The 21,199-nt window shown below is 41.3% G+C and overlaps 2 protein-coding genes across 3 annotated transcripts in view; one reads left to right on the top strand and one right to left on the bottom strand.

Moving 5' to 3' along the window:
* Atg4a (autophagy related 4A cysteine peptidase) overlaps positions 1 to 1,233 on the bottom strand; it is a 52,070-nt gene extending 50,837 nt beyond the window's left edge. For both annotated transcript variants that reach the window (XM_038316640.1, XM_038316641.1), the window contains exon 1: positions 1,103 to 1,233. In XM_038316640.1, coding sequence (XP_038172568.1) covers positions 1,103 to 1,127 — 25 coding nt within the window. In that variant the 5' untranslated portion in view covers positions 1,128 to 1,233. The remainder of the gene's footprint in view (positions 1 to 1,102) is intronic.
* Positions 1,234 to 5,634: 4,401 nt separating this feature from the next.
* Psmd10 (proteasome 26S subunit, non-ATPase 10) lies at positions 5,635 to 11,159 on the top strand. Its single transcript, XM_038315810.2, is given in 10 exon segments — positions 5,635 to 5,724; positions 5,871 to 5,934; positions 5,937 to 5,968; positions 7,187 to 7,222; positions 7,225 to 7,306; positions 7,309 to 7,334; positions 7,426 to 7,522; positions 7,525 to 7,591; positions 10,758 to 10,854; positions 10,856 to 11,159. Coding segments are annotated over 10 exon segments (648 nt in total). The 3' UTR covers positions 10,913 to 11,159.
* The last annotated feature ends 10,040 nt before the right edge of the window (positions 11,160 to 21,199 follow it).

The raw sequence follows: 21,199 nt of genomic DNA, 5'->3' as shown, positions 1-21,199 counted from the left end.
GGGGAGAACAGACAACAGAGACAGAGAGACAGAGACACACACAATCAATAAAATAGTCTTTAAAAATAATATTTGGTAGTAGCTTTTCTGTGTAAAAAGATATTTCAAAGACTTTCCTATTGATTAAAAATGGATAAAATCTCATAAAGAACTCTGAATTGATTTTGAGGATAAGAGAATAACTTTAAACCTCAATTAAGCAAAATAGTACGTCCCTCAAGAATTCTGATCTCAGTAGTTCTGTGTGAAAATATATTCTACTATTATTATATCTAGAATTTCACCAAGTTAACTTTTGTCATAACTTGTCTTCTCTACTTTGGTTTACCATTTGCCCTGAAAAAGCCTAAATATCTATGATCTTGCATTCTACACAACTTTGCTAAGCCCTGTTCTATCCCACAACAGGAGAGACATAAACATAATCAGTTTCCTTTTAAAATATATTTTCAGCACTTTCTAATACACTTCGGAAATGCTCATATAAAAGACAAGCCTCGCATCTCTTCTGCTACAGCACTATTTGGACTTTCCCTCTTAAAAACCCACATTGTAGCTTAACATTTTAGCAAGCTCGATGTAATTGCCATTACCAGGATATTAAAGTGACAACATCATGACCCCGGTATCCCTAAGGTGACCGCAGTTAAGTAGCGATGTCACCAGGCTACAGACGCACTGAGATCTCTTAGATATCGAGTGGCTCTATGGCATCACACCCTGTCTTTAGCATCACCTCTGGCACAACACCTCTGTATGGTGTCATGTGTTAACCGCTGCCGTGGCAGAATCCTACCCTGATGCCACTCGCCGAGATCCAGGGTAACTAGCCTGTGCTTCTTTCCGCTCCTTGGACAGTGGCAGGGAGGGGGAGGGTAGCTACAGTTAGTGGTTCAAGCTCAAGTGGTAGTACTCACTCCAACTACTGTCCCTTCCGGCCTGCCACTGCAAGTGAGGGGCCCAGAGGGACAAGATCTTTAGGGGTCCCAGAAGGCTCTTGGCCTGGTATAGTATCCCTTTTAGTGTGACCGATGTACTGGTCTACCAACGACCACCCACCCTAGCTCTTTCACACAGTGCCTCCAGAAGCCGCTCCCATTACCTGACTCCATTCCTCCAGCTGTCATCCTGGGCCAATTCCACCGGCAACTTGACTACGGCTTTCTCAGAGGATCCTGGGACTTGTAGTTCCACCTGCTAGGAGCCGGAACAGAATAGCAGGCTAAGCCGCCTTCAGGACCGGAATGCCTCAAACGGCAACTCCCAGAAGCTCCGGGCTATGAGACGGGCAACACGGAAAAGCAGAGAGAACTGTGATTGGAGAACCTTGAGCTCTTTGATTGGCTACCCTAGCAAGAGCCGTGAGTGGGGCGGGGGCTTGAGCTTCACGGAGATTCTGGGAAGGCGAATGGAGGGGATGTGTCTAATGTAATGTCTGCACCTTGCCTACACCGGGGAAGCTGGATTGAGTTGAAGGAGAGCATTTTGGGCCGATCAGTCTCTAGCTACTAGAACCGATAAGGTAAAGCAGCCCGAGAGCCTGGCGCTTAGCCGCGGGCATCAGCGAAGCCCTACGAGGCTTCCCGGTCCTGAGTCGGTCCAAGGCCACTTTGAGCTCCTCCCCGCCCCTTCCTCCCTCTTGTAGCCTTGGGTTAGCTCAAGACTTACTGTCCAACTCTAGCCCCCAACTGACTTTTTGCGGGGGAGGGGGAGGGGCCAAGCACTAGCTCGCTGAATTTCTTCTATTCCTAGATCATCCGCGGCTTTTCTCAGAATGCCCAGGCTTCAAGACACAGCTTTTTATGTGGATTTCTTTTTCTTTTGTTGTAATCCCATTAAATCGACCCACGTGCAACTGAATTTTGTGCCAGAGAGTTTGAGAGGAGCCGGGAATTTTTGTTATGTAGAAAAAGTAGGCAAAACTGAAATAACGACAAAATTCATCTTATTACATATGTAACTCCCCCCCCCCCGAAAGAACTTTAATGTATTCATTTCAGAACATGGAAAGGGAAGACTCTAGGAATAGTCAGAAAGGGGCTTTGTGTAGAAGGGGAGTTATTTCCACCGTGAACAAAGAATGGATTTCACACCTCGAGTGGGATTGAGAGAACTGAGGACATTGGGAAGGATTCTGTTCTGATCAACAACATCTCATGTTTTCTTCATAACTTTCTAAATCATAGATTGCTTTCTGTTTGATAGACATGCTGTTAAACACTAGTTAAACAGTGTATAATACTTCAAATTCGCCGTGTTCTGTCTTTTTTAGAAGATAACTCAAAATGAAGGAGACTGTTTCTTTGAAGATTTCCTTTATTACTCAGCAGGAGAATTCCCCTATGTTCATGCAGTTTGCTTTTGTTATTGTCAGATAATATGGTTTAAATTTAATAAAAATGAATTATAGTAGAGCTTAGGAAAAATGTAACCATGCTTCAATCAGTCAGTGGCATAAAGAGAGAGGATTATGAAGCGCAACAAACAACCAAATGCAATTAATTTATGGATATGATTTAAGATACTATGTTTCTATTGTAACCCAGGGCGTTTCCTGCTCGAGCCCCCCTAACACCAAGTCCTGGAGGTTGGTGTTCCACCCATACAAGAGTTAACGTTATTTTAAAAATCTAATAATGATCTTGTGGTTTCTTACAAAAGCACTTTTTTTTGTATTTTGATTCAGGGTTTCTCTGTAGCTTTGGAGCCTGTCCTGGAACTAGCTCTTGTAGACCAGGCCAGCTTCGAACTCACTGAGTTCTGCCTGCCGCTGCCTCCCGAGTGCTGGGATTAAAGGCATGTGACAAAAGCACTTTTATTTGTGGGTGCTAAATAATTAGAGGTAGACAATCATGACATTTAGGGTTATTTAGGGTTCTGGTTTTTTTTTGTTTGTTTGTTTTTTTGGTTTTTCGAGACAGGGTTTCTCTGCAGCTTTTAGAGCCTGTCCTGGAAGCTAGCTCTTGTAGACCAGGGCTTGGTCTCGAACTCACAGAGATCCGCCTGCCTCTGCCTCCCGAGTGCTGGGATTAAAGGGCGTGTGCCACCACCGCCCAGCTAGGGTTCTGTTTTAAAGAAACCTCAGCAGGGCCAAAGAGGTAGATAAGTGGTTAAGAGTATGCACTCTTCAACTGAACTGTGGGAGTTTGGGCCCAGTGTCTCGCTCTGGATCTCTGCCTCTGTTTCCATCAGTTGCTGGATAAAGGTTCTATGATGATATTTAGAGATAGTCCATCAGTGGTTCTCAGGTATCCAAGGAGATGGCCCCAGCTTGTTCCTTGGGCAGCTGAGGAGAGGGTGCCCTGAACTGGCCTTGTCCCATAGCTACACTGATGAATATCTTGCATATCACCATAGAACCTTCAATCTTGTGATGGATGGAGATAGAGACAGAAACCCACATTGGAGCACTGGACTGAGCTCCCAAGGTCCAAATGAGAGCAGAAGGAGGGAGAACATGAGCAAGGAAGTCAGGACCGCGAGGGGTGCGTTCACACCCACTGAGATGGTGGGACAGATTCTAATGGGAGATCACCAAGGCCAGTTGGGAATGGGACTGATGAAGCTGGGATCAACCGGAACTCTTTGAATGTGGCTGACGGTGGAGGCTGACTGAGAAGCCAAGGACAGTGGCGCTGGGCTTTGATTCTACTGCATGGATGGGAGCCTTTGTCAGTTTTGGATGCTCACCTTCCTGGACCTGGGGGAGTTGGGGGAGGACCTTGGACTTCCCATAGTATAGGGAACCCTGACTGCTCTTTGGCCTGGAGAGGGAGGGGAAGTGGGTGTGGGTGGAGGGAGAGGGGAGGGAAGTGGGAGGAGGGGAGGAGATGGAAAATTTTTAATAAAAAAAATATAAATAAAAGATAGTCATCAGTCTGACTGCAGGGCAAGGCCAGTTCTGGCACCCTCTCCATTATTGCTTAGAGTCTTAGCTGGGCTCATCCTTGTGATTCTTGGGGATGTCTCTAATGCCTGTTTATGGCTAGCCCCACAGTGGCATCCCGCAATCAAGATATCTCTTTCCTTGCTCTCCTTTTGAAGAGTGAGAATACGAGCAAAGAGGTCAAGACCATGATGGGGACACCCACTGAAACAGCTTACCTGAGCTAAGGGGACCCGGTCACTGTCCTTTTGCAGGACAGTGGGGGAACCAGCATAGGACCAAACTAGGTTTCTTTGAATGTGGTTGCAGGTGTATGGCTGGGGCAGACTGTGGGACACTAGCAGTGGCACCAGGATATATCCATACTGCTTGTACTGGCTTTTGAAGCCCATTTTTTTAGGGATACCTTCTTCAGCCTAAATATAGGAGGGGAGGTGTTGGTCCTGCCTCAAAGTGATGTGCTAGACTTTGTTGACTCCCATGGGAGGCCTTACCCTCTCTGAGAGATGGATGGGGAGTGGAATGGGGGGAAAAGATGGAGGATTGGGGAAGGGAGGGAGTGGGAAGTTGGATTGGTAGGGTAAAATGAGAAAAGAATGTTTCTTTTAAATAAATAGTAAAAAATATTTTTAAAGAAAAATATTTTTTTAAATAAAGAGTATATGCTCCTTTTCCAGAGAACCAGAGTTCAGTTCATCTGGCCTCCCCATGCACATGAGGTCATGTGCACAAAACCCACACACATGCACCAATTAAAGTAAAATAACTCTTAAAACTTAAATAGTAACAATCTAGAAGTAAATATGGTGAGATATTTTTGTTAAATCTAGGTAATGGGTGCATGTGGGTCTCTGTCCTCTGTCGTATTCCATTTATTTTATTTGTATTTGAAATTTCCATAAGGTTTTAATTGCTGTCTGGGGACATCGACAGGGAAAGCCACAGGTGTCCCACAGCAGTGAGACTTATAGCTGGCTCCCTCCCTGGGCACCAGTAGAAGCATCAGTGATGCCAGTTCTTTTCTTCTTTTCTCTTCTAGAGCCGTCCCCCCAAAACCAGGCACTCCTGAGTGTCACAGTTAAGTTACTTTAAAGGCTCAGTGGTAGAGCACTTGCAGGAGGCCCTAGATTTGAATCCACCAGCACCACACACACACCACACACACACACACCACACAACACAATACATATATACAATACAATCAACACTTTACATTACTCAAGGCTGAGAAGCATAGCATCAACACAAGATGGCTCTCCTTGAGATCATGATTCCTACCTTGTTATTTAAAAAAAAAAAAAACAATTGGGCTGATTCTATGCAATTCAGCTCTCATTTCTTTCTCCATAATATTCGTGTGTTCACCAGATATAGTGGCATGCGCTGTAATCCTAGCACTTAGGAGTTGGAGGAAAAGGACTGAGAATTTGAAGCTAACATTGGCTTATGTAACAAGGTCCTAGCTCCCCCCCCCCAAAAAAAAATTCACATCTTTGCAAAACCTCACTTGAAGTCTGTGTGGTAATAGAGATTTTACAGAGCTTGGATAATTGGTGTGGCCCTGGATACGTTGCTTATGTGAAGTAGCCTTAGTGACCTTAACGTGTAAAATGAGGGGATATAGGGACCACAGAGAATGGTGAGGGTCCAAAGAAATGTTTATAAAAGTCGCAGTGTTTCACATAGCATGCGTAAGTGTTGGAATTATACACAGCAAATCTCCATCTCTGCCACTGTATTGGGACTAAATGCTTTCATCAGTTCCTTTCTGCCCAGAATTCCTTACATTTGTTGATATCACTCGCCCCATGTTACTATACCTTGGCCTCTCAAAGCTAGTAAGTATATGGTTTAAGGTTACCTACCTGAGGACCTGGTACTCTCCATTTCTTTGTGTTCAACCTGTAGTGTGCTGGCATCAATAGTTTTATGCCTATTTGTCGTCAGAATGTTGATAGCGTTGCTCCCCCTGTTTCCCACATAGGACAGCAGAACAGCATTGCACTGGGCATGCTCAGCCGGTCATACAGAAATTGTTGAATTCTTGCTGAACTTGGCGTGCCAGTGAATGATAAAGAGGACGTGAGTACTAGGCAAATATGATAAGCTCTGGGTTATCTTAGACTCCAGCCTTGTATTTAGTGAAGCCTGAATATAAAGCTCATAAACAAAATTTGAGAACCTTATAAGTAGGAAGTTACAGTATGGCCTTAGTGACTAGGCCGGAGGCTAATGATTGTATTATTTTAGAATGGTAATGAATCTCTTAATTCAGGGTGGAAAATACAGATCAGGGGCTTATTATGAACTCAAAAAGACTCTAAACAGTTTCATTTAAAATGTTGGTGAATATTGCCTGAATAATAAAGGCCTGGGTAGATGTATGTTACGTATAAGCATTTATTATAAATGAGATTGATATATTAAGATAAGACTTGTGGGGAGCTGGGGAGATGTTTCAGTAGTTAAGATGCTTGCTGGCTCTTGGAGAGGACCAAAGTTTGGTTCCAGTACCCATGCTGGGTGCCTCTCAGCTCCTGTAATTCCTGCTTCAGAGGACCTGACACCCCATTTTGGCCTACATGCATATACACATAAGTACAGAAGATAAGACTCGCAAAAACTCATGATGGAACTTGTTTTGTTTGTAGGCACAGGTTAATTTTCAGAGATGTTTACTGAAGTAATGTTTCTAAGAGAAAATGAAAACAATTTTATGGGAGAATGATTGAATAGAGCATGTGATACATACTTCGTACTTTAATATGCCATCATCATTCCAAAGAATGGCAGAAACATTCTCAGAAGTAGAATTGTGAAAACACACCTCACAGAACTTCATATACTCTGATTCGAGTTTTTATTTTTTCAAGTTATTGTATGGGGAAAAACCCATTAGAATTAGTATAATACACCTGTCCTGTTATAGGATTGTGGCTATTTTATAAGCGGTTTATTTCATTTTTATTTGGTGTGTGTGTAACTGTGAGTGGATGCCAACTATGTGCAGTTTGGAGGCCAGAAGAGGGCATCAGATCCCCAGGGGCTGGAATTACAGTCCATTGTGAGCAGTCTAAGTTAAAGGGAAGGTCATTTGAAAGAGCAATAAGTGCTCTTAACCACTGAGGCCATCTCTACAGCCCTCATTTTTTCGTTTGTTAATAAATTTTTATTTCCAAATTTTCCACAATGCTTAATGGAGTGGAAGGAGAATACAGAACTATAAACCTTGAATGAATGTTAATGTTCATACTTCTGTCCCTTTCTCCTTGACTTGTTTTAAACTCCCCTTTTATACAGGCAGGCTGGTCTCCTCTTCATATTGCTTGCTTCTGCTGGGCCGGGATGAGATTGTAAAGGCCCTTCTGGTGAAAGGGTGCACAAGTGATGCCGTCAACCAAAATGGCTGCACTCCTCTCCATTAGCAGCCTCAAAAAATAGGCATGAGGTATGCGTCTATCCCTGCATGATTTCCTTTTGAGTTCTAAACATAAATAGAAACATAGATTTCCTCATTGTTCTCTTGTCCTTCTTTCCAGATTGCTGCCATGTTACTAGAAGGTGGGGCTGATCCAGATGGCTAAGGACCATTATGAGGCTACAGCATGCACCGGGCAGCAGCCAAGGGTAACTTGAAGACGTTCATATTCTTCTGTTCTACAAAGCATCCACAAACATCCAAGACACTGAGGGTAACACTCCTCTGTAAGTGACAATAGCAGTCATTTTATTCTGCTTATAAATGCAATACATACTAAGAACAAAAGAAATGAAAAGGTTACCAAAGTAATAATGACAAAAACAAAAATTGCCTATCATTTTGCTATCCCCAAAAAAGATTGATAGAAAATTTTGAGGTATTTTTCAAGTTTATATGCAGATATACACAAAATTGAGATCATGTAACTATGTTTTAATCTCATAGCACATTGTGAGCATTTTTCAATGTCATTAAATATGTTTAAAAACATTCATGATGGCTGTATACAATTCCATTTTCTGAATGGGCCATGATTTAATCATTCCTGATACTGTTTACTTAAACAGTTCTGAACCATTGGCCATTTTAAGTAATGTTTAATTGACCAATTTGCTTAAAAAAAGGAAAAAAGAAAAAAAAAAAAACCTCTGCCCGATTGCTGATTATGGCCTAAGATAGATTCCTAGAAGTTGATTTGTTTGTTTCAACAAATACACATACTTGAAGATGAATTGCTTCCAGGGAGTTGTCTCATTGTACCCTCCCAATAGCATTTTAACAGTACCTAATACCTTCCCATCAGCACCCAGATTACCCTCGTGTTGTATGATATATGACATTTCATGCTTAGAAAGTACATTTTGTTAGTGATTTTGAAATTTATTAATGCCTAAGATTGTAATTTTGCGGCCTTTCTCTTCCCTTTTAGGGGAATTTCTTCCTTTTGACAGTTTTTTTAACTTTATTGATTCTTTAGGAGTTTCATGTCATGTACCCCAATTCTGTTTACCTTTTGATTCCCCTTTATCTTTCCCTCATCCCTTCAGTGCCCCCGACCAAAACAAAAGACAAACAAACAAACAAAAAAACAAAGTAAGTAAGCAAGCAAGCAAACAAAAACAAGAACAAAACAAAACATAAAAATCCTCTTTGCTTTTCCTTTTCCCCAACTCTCCACCACCTCTCCGTTCGTCCTGGTGGCATTGGGGGCCTAAGCATGTCATATAGTTTGCCCTTTTGTCATTTTGACTGATTGTTCAGTGCTCTTGACACAGTAAAAATAGGAACACATTATGCCATATCAGTTGAAAGAATTTTCCCAGTCTGTCTATTTATTTGCTCATGATTTTTCAACTATTGTCAGGAGTTATCAGTTACTATTTGGCCAAACCTATTAATTTCCACCACAACTAGAAAGCCTGAGATGAATGAAGTATTCACTTCTGTGACTCTTAAATCCACCTGGGATTAGTTGGCATGGATAACTTGAAGCCAACCTTTACCTTGATTGGTGTGTGTCTGTGTCTGTGTGTCTGTATGGTTTTTCATACTCATTTTTCTCCTTTTTTGAATCATGACTTCTTGAATCAGAAATTCGGGTCTTTTTTGGAGTGTATAATAAGGCATGAACCTTTTCCCTTCTGCTTTAAGACAACTTTTGAAAGTATTGTTTTCAAGGGCTGAACTTGGTGCCACATGCCTTTAATCCCAGTCCTGGGAGGCAGAGAAAGGCAGATCTCTGTGAGTTAGAACCAGCCTGATCACATAGCTAGTTTCAGTTCAGTCAGGGCTCCATAGTGAGACCCCTGTTTACAAAAGCAAAAGCAAGCAAACAAAGCTGGTTTGCCACGGTGGTGCATACCTTTAATTCCATCAGCTTGGAGAAACAGGAACAGACAGATCTCTTTGAGTTCAGGCCAGCCTTGTCTACATACACAGCAAGTTTCTATTTATCCAGGTCGTTCCTAGAGAGAACCTGTCATAAAAAGTAATTGTTTTCTTTTTTTATTGAAAATAGATTCTTCTTTTATTCAATACATCCTGACCACATTTTTTCTCTTCCTCCTCTGTGCTTCTCCTACCGGCTCTCCTCTCCCCCACATCCAGCTGACCCTCATTTCCTAGTATTAAAGAGCAGCTTCTGAAGATTCAGCCAAACAAGCACAAGGTACAGTAAGACAAGGCAAAAGCCCTCATAACAAGGCTGAATCAGTCAACTCAGTATGCAGAAAAAGATTCCCAAGACCAGAGGCAAAAACAGTTCCCAATAAGAAGCTAACAGTCATAACGTACATGCAGAGGACCTGGGGGCAGACCCATGCAGGCCCATCTTGCTGCTTCAGTCTCTGTGATCCCAAATGAGCCCTACTTAGTTTATTTGGTGGGCCATGTTCTCCTAGAGTCCTCTGTCTCCTCTGACTACAGTCTTTCTTCCCACTCTTCCACAGGGTTCCCTGATCTCCGAGGGTAGGGACCCAATGGAGACCAAGAAAAGTAATTGTTTTCGTAATTCTTACTTGAAAATCTTTCTTGTAGGCCTAAACAACTGTGTGTTTCTTTTAATGAATATTCTATCTTATTTCTCCATGACTTATTAATCACGTTGGCCTGGAAATAGTCTAGGAATTAGATAGTATAGGGTCCTTGGGAGAAAGTAGGATTTAGAATTGGATGGATACTGTTCTTCAGTACAAAAGCTGCCACTTTGTAACTACATTATGCATGCATGTTAAGGAACTTAACCTTCCTTCCCCTCTGTAATATTATAGCAGTAATTTCTTCCTCACCGGGTTAATGTGAGGTTTAAATAAAAGGCCATGTAAAGTGCTGGATTCTTTGCCTGTCAAAGTCTATAGAAGTGACTGGCAGAGTCACTTCTTTATTCAACAAGTTAACTGGTGAGCTCTGTCATTATAACAAGACCTTTAACCTCTGTGACAATTTGTACTGTACAACAGTGCTAATTTTACCTTGATTTGTCAGTATAGATATACCAGTCAAGTGAGATCAGCTCTTTTTCTGAAAGTCGCTCATTGTTACAGAAGCACAACATGAACTGAAGCTTCTCTCAGTTCTAATCCTGCATTATGATTACATTGAAGTGTTTGGAGGAAATTACCAATAATCTCCATCGAATGAGGAAGTTGTGCCTTAGGCCAGCATTTAGAGCCAACTAGCTGTTTTAGTAGAACCAGGAGTAAAGATAGGTAATCCGGTGTTATATAGTTATTCTAGTTAAATTTATTATACTCTTTGCCGTGCTAATGATTTCCTTTCCTGATGAAATAACTGTCTGATATCACCACTGTCCTGCAATAAGCAATTTAGACTGGAAATCCTAACCATTATATAGAACTGGTAGTGACTAATCTTTGTGATCCCCAATTTCAGACACTTAGCCTGTGATGAGGAGAGAGTGGAAGAAGCAAAATTACTGGTGACTCAAGGAGCAAGTATTTTCCATTGAGATAAAGAAAAAAAGACACCACCTGCAAGTGGCCAGGGTGGGCCTGGGTTTACTACTCAAGAGAATTGTAGAAAGTTAAGCAGCTTGCATTTATTCTTTATATGTTTTGTTGTCCTCTCTGTCCTGGAAACTGTTGTATTGTGCACAAGGCATCTTGAACTAATGAAACACGTTTTCTCACCCTCCATAATCTTAGAACATGTTGTATTGCTCCTGCTGAGTACCTGTTCTGACTTTACCACCCCACTTGTAAGGCATCGAAAACTGTTGGGATTGTTCTATTGATGTCATTTATTGTTTCTCCATTAAATCTTGATTAATTTGGAGTAAGTGGTCCTGTGGCTTTTATGAGTCTTGAGCATCCTCCCATCTATCTACTGTCCTGCTGTGGAACCGAACAAGTGCAAAACAGGCAGCCAGTTGTTCTGTCTAGGTGGGTTCTACCAGGCAAAACAATCCTGACTTGTTTTTCAAGTTCATGCAGAGACCTTTGCAAATTTCTCTTTAATTATGAGGTTAATTTATTTTTGTTAGGTGGGGGAAGTCGCGGTATTTAGTGGACAGATTTTAGTTGAAGTGTGTGTGTTCCTTGAAGAACATACACTAGTGTGCCAGGTAACCTTTTGACTAGCCATTTGCCTCCAAATGAGAAAAATGTGTTTTTTCAAAGAAATAAAAAGTGCCTATATTGACTCACCTTGTATTGAAAAAAATTGTCAGTGATATATACAAATATATTTTGATTCGTATTTCAGGTACTACAAACTTATATTTCGAGTACTACAAGCAATAAACTGTTGAAAGAATCTCCCAGTTTCTCTTTCAGTCAGTCGCACATTCACTGAAAACCTTAGAATCTTGAACTAAGATGTATTTCCAGGTGGGGATATTTCTGAAGTCAATAAAATTAATGGAGCTTGAACTGCAGCTAAAATCCATAAAAATCGTAATCTTTTGAATTGCCAAGTTAATGTAGAGTGAAAGGAAATTATAATTATAAACTTGAAACTCTATTTAGCGAAGCATCTTAATTGATTAGTAGTCAGCAAATGTAGTCCAAGTGACTCTTAATTTTAATTATTAGCCTGCAATTAATTGCTTCAAAGATGGGATCTCTTAGTAATCTGCAAACCTTTCATTAATTTTGGGTCAAAAGACTTAAAATGACCAGTAACTAAAATGAAGTCTTGTATATATGAGCTGCATTATTGATACCAAAACTTTTTGCCATAAATATTGAGTGCTAATCTTTATTAGAATGAATTAGGGATGTATTTTCTTATGAAATTAACATTTGTTAAATGTTGGTGGTAGAACTGATAATTATTCATTTCTGGTTTGTCTTTGTCTAATAGGATCAGAAAGTAAGTCTGTCTAATAGGGTCTGATGGGGAGCGTGGGTATAAAATTTTACAAATTTTGGGATTTCTTGATTCAACAGTAAGATCAAACAAGCTTCAGAAATTAGTAAGCTCTTAAGATTATTAAAATCATTTAATATATAAGCAGGATAGTAATTATCTCTGACAATTGCTCAAATTGCTACGTGTTCCTATAGGAACATAAATAGCAACAAACCTCATTCAGGTCAGTAGGTCTTGTAATAACAAAATGAACTCAGATATGATAATTCAACTGTGATGCTAACCAAGAATATAAAAGTAGGTTACTTGAAACAATATAGGTCTTATTTTTATGTGGAGATGCATTTGTTTTCAGTCTGCATTTATGTATGTGAATGAGTGCTTGCTGAGGCCAGAAGAGGTCACTGGATTCCCTAGGGCTGGATCCCCAAGGCAGTGGGAGCTGCCTTACATGGGCATTATGTACTGAAAGTCGGGGCCTGTGCAAGAACAGTACCTGCTCGTAGCCACAGAGCCATCACCCAGCACTGAAAACTGAGCACATCCTACATCCTTAAGTTTCTGTTATATAAAATATAACACTTAACATATTAACATGAACATAGCATATTTAACGTTTCAGTTAGATTTTATATTTGAGGTAAATTTGGTGTCTTAGTTTATAGCCTCCAGTATTTTGATTCCATAATTCCTCAATTACACCACTACAATGAATTTCTTACATGGTTAGTCTGGTTCTTGTCTGTTTTCATATTCTCTTATCATTTTTATTGTGCTCCCAAATCAGTCTATGGGTATGTTTTGCTAGAGTATGAAAAGTTACTCCCTTAGGGGATCAGGGCTACAGTTCTGTTGACTGTCTAAAATTGAAAGCAGAGCGCGTGTAGTTTTTATCAAACTCTCAAAGGAGCCATGATGCCCCCCAAATGTTCCTCTGAATGATCCCAATAACACCAAATCAACTGTCAGAAGATATAGTTAAACAATAGTAGTAAGTCTCCTGATGTAAGTTTTTTTTACATCCTTTTGCACTGTAATCTCTAGAGAGAAATCATCTCCATTTCAAAGATAAACACTGAGAGCTGCAGAAACAGCCAGTCACAAAACCCAGTTTCCTTGGAACCAAGCTATTTCTTTTGTGTGTACACTCCAACATAACCAAGTGATGAACTCTGGCCTTTTCATAATCGCTGGGATTAGTTGTAACACCTATCCTGTACTTTGCTTTAAATTAGCAGTGCTTGCATCTATTCGGTTTCACCCCTGTGTTCTAACCTACAGCTCCCCTCTGGTTTCCTGTGTGCTAAAAGTAAAAAGAATACCTTAATAATACCTCCTGCAGCCCTTTGAATTTCCTGAGAGTCCAGAGCAACTTGTTTCAGTGATCAGATCTTGATGAGCCTTCGGGGTAAGTAGGGACTGTTCACTAGAATGGACTGTGATCAAAATCTTAAAACTTCGGGTTTGCCACTTCTAATACTTCCCACAATCCTCTGCTAACTGGCTGGAGGTTCATTAAGCTTATGCGTGAAGTCACTACAGAAAATCTCCTAAGCTGTAGGGCTTGGTGGCCTTCCAAGTGGCTGAATACATCCACATGCCAGGAGAGTAATGCACCCTGACTCCATGGAACAGAAGTTCCTATGCACAGACTCTTTTGTACCTCAACGCTAGGGTTACCGCTCTTCACATAGTTGTTGCATGAGTATCTTTTGCAACATCCTTTCCAATAAACTGATAATATTAATCTAAATATGTGCTGTGAATTCTGTGAGCCATCAAAATAGTTTACTGAAACCTCAGTAGGAAATTAGGAAAATTCCCATTTGTGTCATATGGAAGTGTGATGACCTAAACAGTGATCATGAATGGTATCTGGTGTAGACAAATAGAGGACAATTTTGTGGGTCTCAGCCCTTGAATGTGTGGGATCTGTACCAAGGTAAATGGCAGAATTGAATTCAAATTCTAGAGGACACAGTTGATGGCCCACAGCAATTTGCAGTGTTGTTGGTGTGAAAATTGGTGGCATCAGAAGTTTTTTAAGCAGCTATAATGGGGCTTCCTTTCATTGACTAACTTAAAAGTTCTTCTCTGAGCCCTCATTGTGGTTCTGTAATCCTTTGATTTTAAACCCTGCTTGCTTGCTTGCTTGCTTGCTTGCTTGCTGCTTGCTTGCTTCTTGCTTGCTTCTTCCTTCCTTCCTCCTTCCTTCCTTCCTTCCTTGCTTGCTTTCCTTCCTTCCTTCCTTCCTTCTTTTCTCTCTCTCTCTCTCTCTCTCATCTCTCCTCTCTCTCTCTCTCTCTCTCTCTTTCTTTTCTTTCTCTCTCTGTCTCCTTTCCTCCTCTCGTCCCTTCCTCCCTCCAGCCCTTCCTCCCTCCATCCCTTCCTCCCTCCATCCCTTCCTTCCTTTCTTTATTTTCTTTTGAGACAGTGTTTTCTCTGTGGCCCTGGCTGTCCTGGAAACTTCCTTTGTAGGTCAGGCTGACCTTGAACTCAGAGAGTCATCTGCCTTTGCCTCCTGAGTGCTGGGATTAAGACGCGAGTGAAGACAAATGGGGTTATTAGGAGTTTTTCTTCTGATTCTTTTATGGTGCCTTGTAACTTACTTTCCAATGTTGCAAAATAAACTTATTTTTTTGTTTTATTTTTGTTTTGTTTCTCAGACAGGGCCTCACTATGTAGCCTTGGCTGGCCTGAACTGATTATGTAGCCCTGAGCTGATCTTGAACTCCTACATCCTGCCTCCTGTGTCTGGAATCAAATACATGCACCACCATACATGGCCTGAAAAACTACCTTTTGTTACTAAAACATGTGCTTGTTTCATTGTGATTAGGTTGGTGGCAGTTGCAAGAGCATTATTGTACTTGGACCAGCGTTAAGGGTGCAGTCTTTGATATCTCACACACCATTTTATAACCTCTCCCTAGAATTTGTAACATGATTAATTAATTAATTTTATAAATATAAGTGCTCTACTTGACTTTAGGCCAGAAGAGGGCATCAGATCCCACTATCGTGGTTGTGAAGCCATCTACCACGTGGTTGCTGGAGAACAGTCAGTGATCTTAAACTGCTGAGCCATCTCCCAAACCCCATTTTAACCTCTTTTACCCCTCTGGAAACTAGGACACCTGTTTTTGCAAAGTAGTGGCCCAGCTATTGACTCACACAAGAATCATTTATGTTATCTAGCAGCCGCTCCCGCCCTCTCCGGTCAGGAGTCACTGTGCGGTAAACTGGAGTAGGAAAAGAACCTGAGCACTGTTAAGTTCTCTACTAACCTCAGGCTCTTACCGAAAGCTCATCAACTTGAATTGCACACAGGCCACTGTAAAAGGCAAATAGTAACTTCTTGGCATACAGCACAGGAGAAATGTCCCCTTTTCCCCTAAGGTCATAAGCAGTGTCAGATATGAGTGGTCTCTCGTTCACTGACCAAGAACCCTACTTTGCATCATAGATCACTGTAATTTGGAGACTCTCCCCAGAGAAGTGCTAATTCCAGTTTTCCTCTCCTATAGTCAACATGTTATTGTTGATAAAACACAAGAACTTTCCATAGTTAGCAAAACTGCATTCTCTATGAGGGCAAGGGCTGTCTCTGATTGAGCTCACCCTTGTGCTGCCAGAATCCGCAGCAGTCCCTAGAGCTCTTCAGTACATGCCCAGGGTGTGGTGGGATAAAGAGACAAATTCGGGTCCACAAGCATATGAGGATGGAGTTGAGAAGGGAGGATGTGGTCAAATTTGTACAGAAGAAAGGATGGAAGTGCCACAGTGAAATGCATCAATTTGTCCAATTAATGTTTGAAATTTCAATACTTGTTAGCCTGTGGTAATTAGTAGGCACATTGTTGCTCTGATAATGTGTTATTCTATTTATGCTTATGCGTGTGTGTGTGTGTTTGTGTGTGGTGTGTTTGTGTGTTTTCAAGACAGGGTTTTTCTGTAACTTTGGAGCCTGTCCTGGAACTAGCTCTTGTAGACCAGGCTGGCCTCGAACTCACAGAGATCTGCCTGCCTCTGCCTCCTGAGTGCTGGGATTAAAGGCATGTGCCACCACCACTTGGCTTGTATTTTATATTATTTATATTTTATTTACATTTGTATATATGTATTTTAGGAAGACTCTCCAGCAGTATTTTTCCATATGACTTTTTTGAAAGGTACTTAGTGTTTTCCCTCCTTGGCGGGGGAGAAGAGGGCTGCAAAATCAGAAAGAAGCCTTGTGCCAGGCATGAGCTACCTGTTTATGAATTGTTGACCAGTGAGTTCCCATAGAAGCCTAAACACTACAAGCTATTGCTGTTGCTCTGGGCTACACTCCAGAACTTGACATTAAAAACCTATTGCTGAAGACACTACATATTTGAGTTGGAACATGGAGAGATCAAGCTGATCCTCACCTGGAAACTTCATACCTATTCACTAGCTTTATATAATGCTGGGCACATCCTGTGCACACTACTAGAGAAGAAAAGTTAGCATCAATTTTACCTAGCTCTGAATCCTGAGAGCTACGATACCAACATACATGGCCTTGCTGCCCTTGCTGCAATATCAGCATGAATGTCATGGAGTAGAGAACTGCTTTCTGATTGGGTTTGGGTCCCACTCCACAAGTTAAAATACATGACTGGTACTATCACAGCTAAGGACTTGTTGCTTGACAGGTCATATGCTCTAGAGAAGAACCTACTACTATTACTCTGCTTGATGGGCTTCTGTCATAAATGACTGTTATTCGTGCCAAGGAACTGCCATCTTGGGAGTTCACCTGTACCCCTTTGCAAAAGACTATTTTGGCTGGGCTTGATGAGTTATATGCCACTCCTTCCCTTGCCTGAGTAGCCAACTGCTCCCTGTTATTTGACAACTATATCTGTGCCCTGGGAGAGGCCAAAGAAGACTAGATTGGGGGCTCTATGCAGCCATGAGGAGGCCCTGTGTCCAACTGAGGAGGATTGCCTGCACCTGTTAGTAACCTCGCCTAAACTCAATATAAGCTCAACAAATCCATTAGTTCCTCAGGGGAAAGTTTGGGGGAACTGCACCCACTTTGTCACTGGGACCTTAGAAGGGCTAGGTGCTTACATCTCCCTATGGGAAGGAATTTTAGCTTCAGTGCAGTATTAAAAGAATCCTAATGATTTATCATACCTATAGATTAGGACAACATCCCTTACCAGAGAAACTTCTTTTTGCAGTAGATGGCAGTTAACTTGGAGACTCAGAACTGGCCAAGCTGCAGTTAGTAAGAGAGACGGTGGAATACTCATCCTTAAAGTTCAGGAATCGTAGAAGAGAAAGGAAGCAAGAAAGAGCCGGAGGCAGTGGATGAGTACAAAGAAATGGTGTTTTTCAAACACATGGAAACTCACAGGGTTGGGAGAGCATGCACAAGACCTGTGCAAGCTCAAGCCAGACAAAATTCTAGCATTGAGAGGGGAGGAACATATCCTACCCCAGCTCAGGAGCTAGTCACTGCTAGCTGCTGGGAGAGTCAGTTTTCCTTAAGTGTGTGATTCTGGTAGGTTAACCATGCCCCAGCGGAAGGCCCCGACAGTAGATTGGCACACAAGGATGGGGTGCATCAGGGAGGGGGTGGATATGATGAAAAGCAATTGTATGAAATTCTCAAAAGAACTAATAAGAAATGAGAAAAAATTATAAGACTAATTCAACAGGCTATCTGTAAGCAAAGACTGCTCTTTTGTTCCCGGCCCCCCAGACCTGAATAATCACAGAGAAACTGTATTAATTACAAGACTGCTTGGCCAATCACTTAGGCATATTGCTAGCTAGCTCTTATATCTTAAGTTAACCCATTTCTATTATTTTATATTTTACCACAAGACTTGTGGTTTGTTACCTCTTGCTCTTTGGTCAGCTACATGACATCTCCTTGACTCTGCCTACTCTGTCTCTTCCAGCCTGGCTATATTCTGCCCTGCCATAGGCCAAAGCAGCTTTATTCATTAACCAATAAGAGCACATATACAGAAGGACATCCCACATCAGCTATCATTATATTCTTATTAGAATGTCCAACATCAAGCTGGGTGATGTGGGAGTCCCCTTTGTGTGCAGTGATTACCATAAATGAATAAAGAAACTGCCTTGGCCTGTTGATAGAGCAGAACTTAGGTAGGAAGGGAAGACAGAACTGAATGCCGGGAGAAAGAAGGGCAGAGCCAGAGAGATGCCATGGAACTTAGCTGCTAAGTCACTGCAATGTGGCGATACACAGATTAATAGAAATGGGTTAAACTAAGATGTAAGAGTTAGCCAATAAGAAGTTAGAGCTAATGGGCCAAGCAGTGTTTTAAATTAATATAATTTCTGTATGATTATTTTGGTTCCGGGCAGCCGGGACGAACAAGCAGCCCGCTCCCTCCAACAGCTGGGCATGGTGGCTACACCTGTAATCCTAGTACACAAGGAGGCAGAGGAAGATTGGTCATAACAAGGTCAAAGCTAGTCCTTCCAGGTCTACCTGGAGAGAGTAAGCATCTGCTACCCAAAAAAGCTGTTCCATCAACTTCAGCATACTCTTGTTGATAAGTGAATGAACAATAGAAAGAATTTTCTAGAAATCCTTTGTGTAACAAAAAGGCATGACAAATCAGCCCAGAGCTGGTTTGACATTTGACTATGATGACTCACTACTTTTAACTATTGGGCAGCAAAGTAAATGATTTAGCACTCTCACTTAATGGGTATTTTGCCAAAATAATATTGTCTAAGATTAATTAGAATATTTTCTGATTAAATGATGATAAAGTAGAAAAATCCATACTGGGTCGTAATTTTAGGGCTGTTGTAACATATAAGCCCCATTTTCTGCCCCGGTGAGATTTAATGGACAAATTTGTGAGGTCACTATCTTTCAGAGGCTCAGGACTTAAACCAAGTGCACATATAGCGCATGTGATGGATGCACAAGTGAGACCGAGATGAAGTTACTGTCCAGAGTGGCCTTATATAAGCAACCTGAGTGGAAGACAACCCTTTTGATTTCATTTGAAACAACTAGAGGAGTCCTCCCGTTTTCAGATATTCTTCTCTGGATTATTCCAATACCTGAAATCTCAAAATTGGCTGATGACCTGAGTTTGAACTCTGGGCCTCAGAAGAAGGAAAGAAAGAAGCAGCTTCTCACTATGTCCTGACCTCCATGTAGCATGCTGAACACACATCCAGAGAAAGAGACAGGCAGACAGACAGACAGACAGACAGACAGACAGACAGACAGACAGACAGACGGAGAGAGACAGCGACAGAGAGACAGCGACAGAGAGACAGAATGATAAACTGGAAATACTTGTGGTTTATATCTGTAATAGTCAAGAGTCAGGAGAACTGTCAAAACTTCAAGGATAGCTGGAACAACATAGTGGGCCCCTTCCATGAACAAACAAGGTAAAACTTCTAACTCAATGTGGTGAAACACACTGCAATTGCAGCTCCTCAGGAGGAGGAAGCAGGAGGATTACTTAAGCCCGTGAGTTTGAGGCCAGCCTGGGTAGCTTGGAGAGACCCCACTTCCAAGAAAAGAAAACACGAGAATGAGCAACAGCAAGATGGGGGGAAGAACATACCTTGCAGTTCCCTTAGCTACTGACTCCTGAAAGCAACTGGTACCAGCTTAAAATGGATAATCATGAGCCTTCAAAGATTCACCCTAAATGGTTTAATTATATGTATGGTATAATTCTGTCCTCTTAGTGTCTTACAGAGTTATGAAGGCATCAAAAATTGTCATCCAGACAATCTTGCTAAATAAAATGTGGGTATATACTTGTTTACTCTGACAAGTAAGTGTATTGTATACGTGAAATATACTTGTACACAAATCTGTGCTTAATAAGCAACTGTTTCCTCAATTTGCTAAGAGATTAGGATTTTTGTTTGTCAGTGCTACAAACTCATTCTACTAGACTAGAGTCTAAATTTTTCTTTAGAAGTAGTTGTATATTTCTGTGTCATGGTGCTGATAGTTGCAGCCTCTTAAAAACGGATAGCTATCAGATGTTTGTAAATGCATATATGGTTACTTAATTTTCAAGTTTGTCTCTTGTTTTTGTAAAGCCTTATAGCTGGCTCTTGTATTTTAAATTCTGGCTTTTCCTTCCACGAGTATATAATTCATTTTGTTGAATTCAATGAGTTTCCAAGCCACCAAAAACAATTTGAATCTGTTTTGTCATATAGCACAACAACCATTCAAACCCCCCAGGAGGAAGTCATCCACAAATTTACTCATTGTGCCTTCTGTGTTGATATTTAAGTTAACTGTCAATATTTGGGTTCATGGACCCTGTAAGTCTATTAAAACTCTGTGTGACTCCCGATCTTAGTTGCCAATGAGAACACACTGGTAATACCCTATTGTTGAAGATACCATAACACTTTAGGCAGAGGACGTGGAGAAATAAAATTAATACTGTCAAGGACCTGCCCTGGGGGTGAATTTACTACTAATATTTTGCCAAGTGGATATAGATTGAATTTCCTTCCAAATTTGTATCTGTCTACCACAAATTAGCGCAGCCCTTAGATCTCATCAGAGAAGTTTCTTTGTGCAGTGCATGAGGTTAATGCAGACGCCCACAACTAATAAGAGGGCAGGAGCACTCATTACAAATGGGATATCTGTATCAACCACACCAAGGCTCAGGGAACATATTAGAACTTGGGAACAGAAAGACTGTAAGAGCCAGAGGTCGGGGAAGACTGGAGTGAAATAGTATTCCTCTGGATATGATAAGGCCGCTGCATTCATGAACATGCAACAGCTATGGTTACCTATATAAAACCGGTGCAAGAGAAATTCTGAATCAGTCAACATTCTAGCATAAAGGGGAAATGGACTTATGAGCTACACCCTTAACTGAATAGCTATTGACAGACAACGGAGAGTCAGTATTAAGGCCTCTGATAGGTTGGTCATGCTCCATTAAGATGGCTCCACAAGGTTTTTCTGGGCTACTACA

Source organism: Arvicola amphibius, chromosome X, assembly GCF_903992535.2.
Source record: "Arvicola amphibius chromosome X, mArvAmp1.2, whole genome shotgun sequence".
Taxonomy (NCBI): domain Eukaryota; kingdom Metazoa; phylum Chordata; class Mammalia; order Rodentia; family Cricetidae; genus Arvicola; species Arvicola amphibius.
This window is presented reverse-complemented; position numbering and strand designations above follow the sequence as displayed.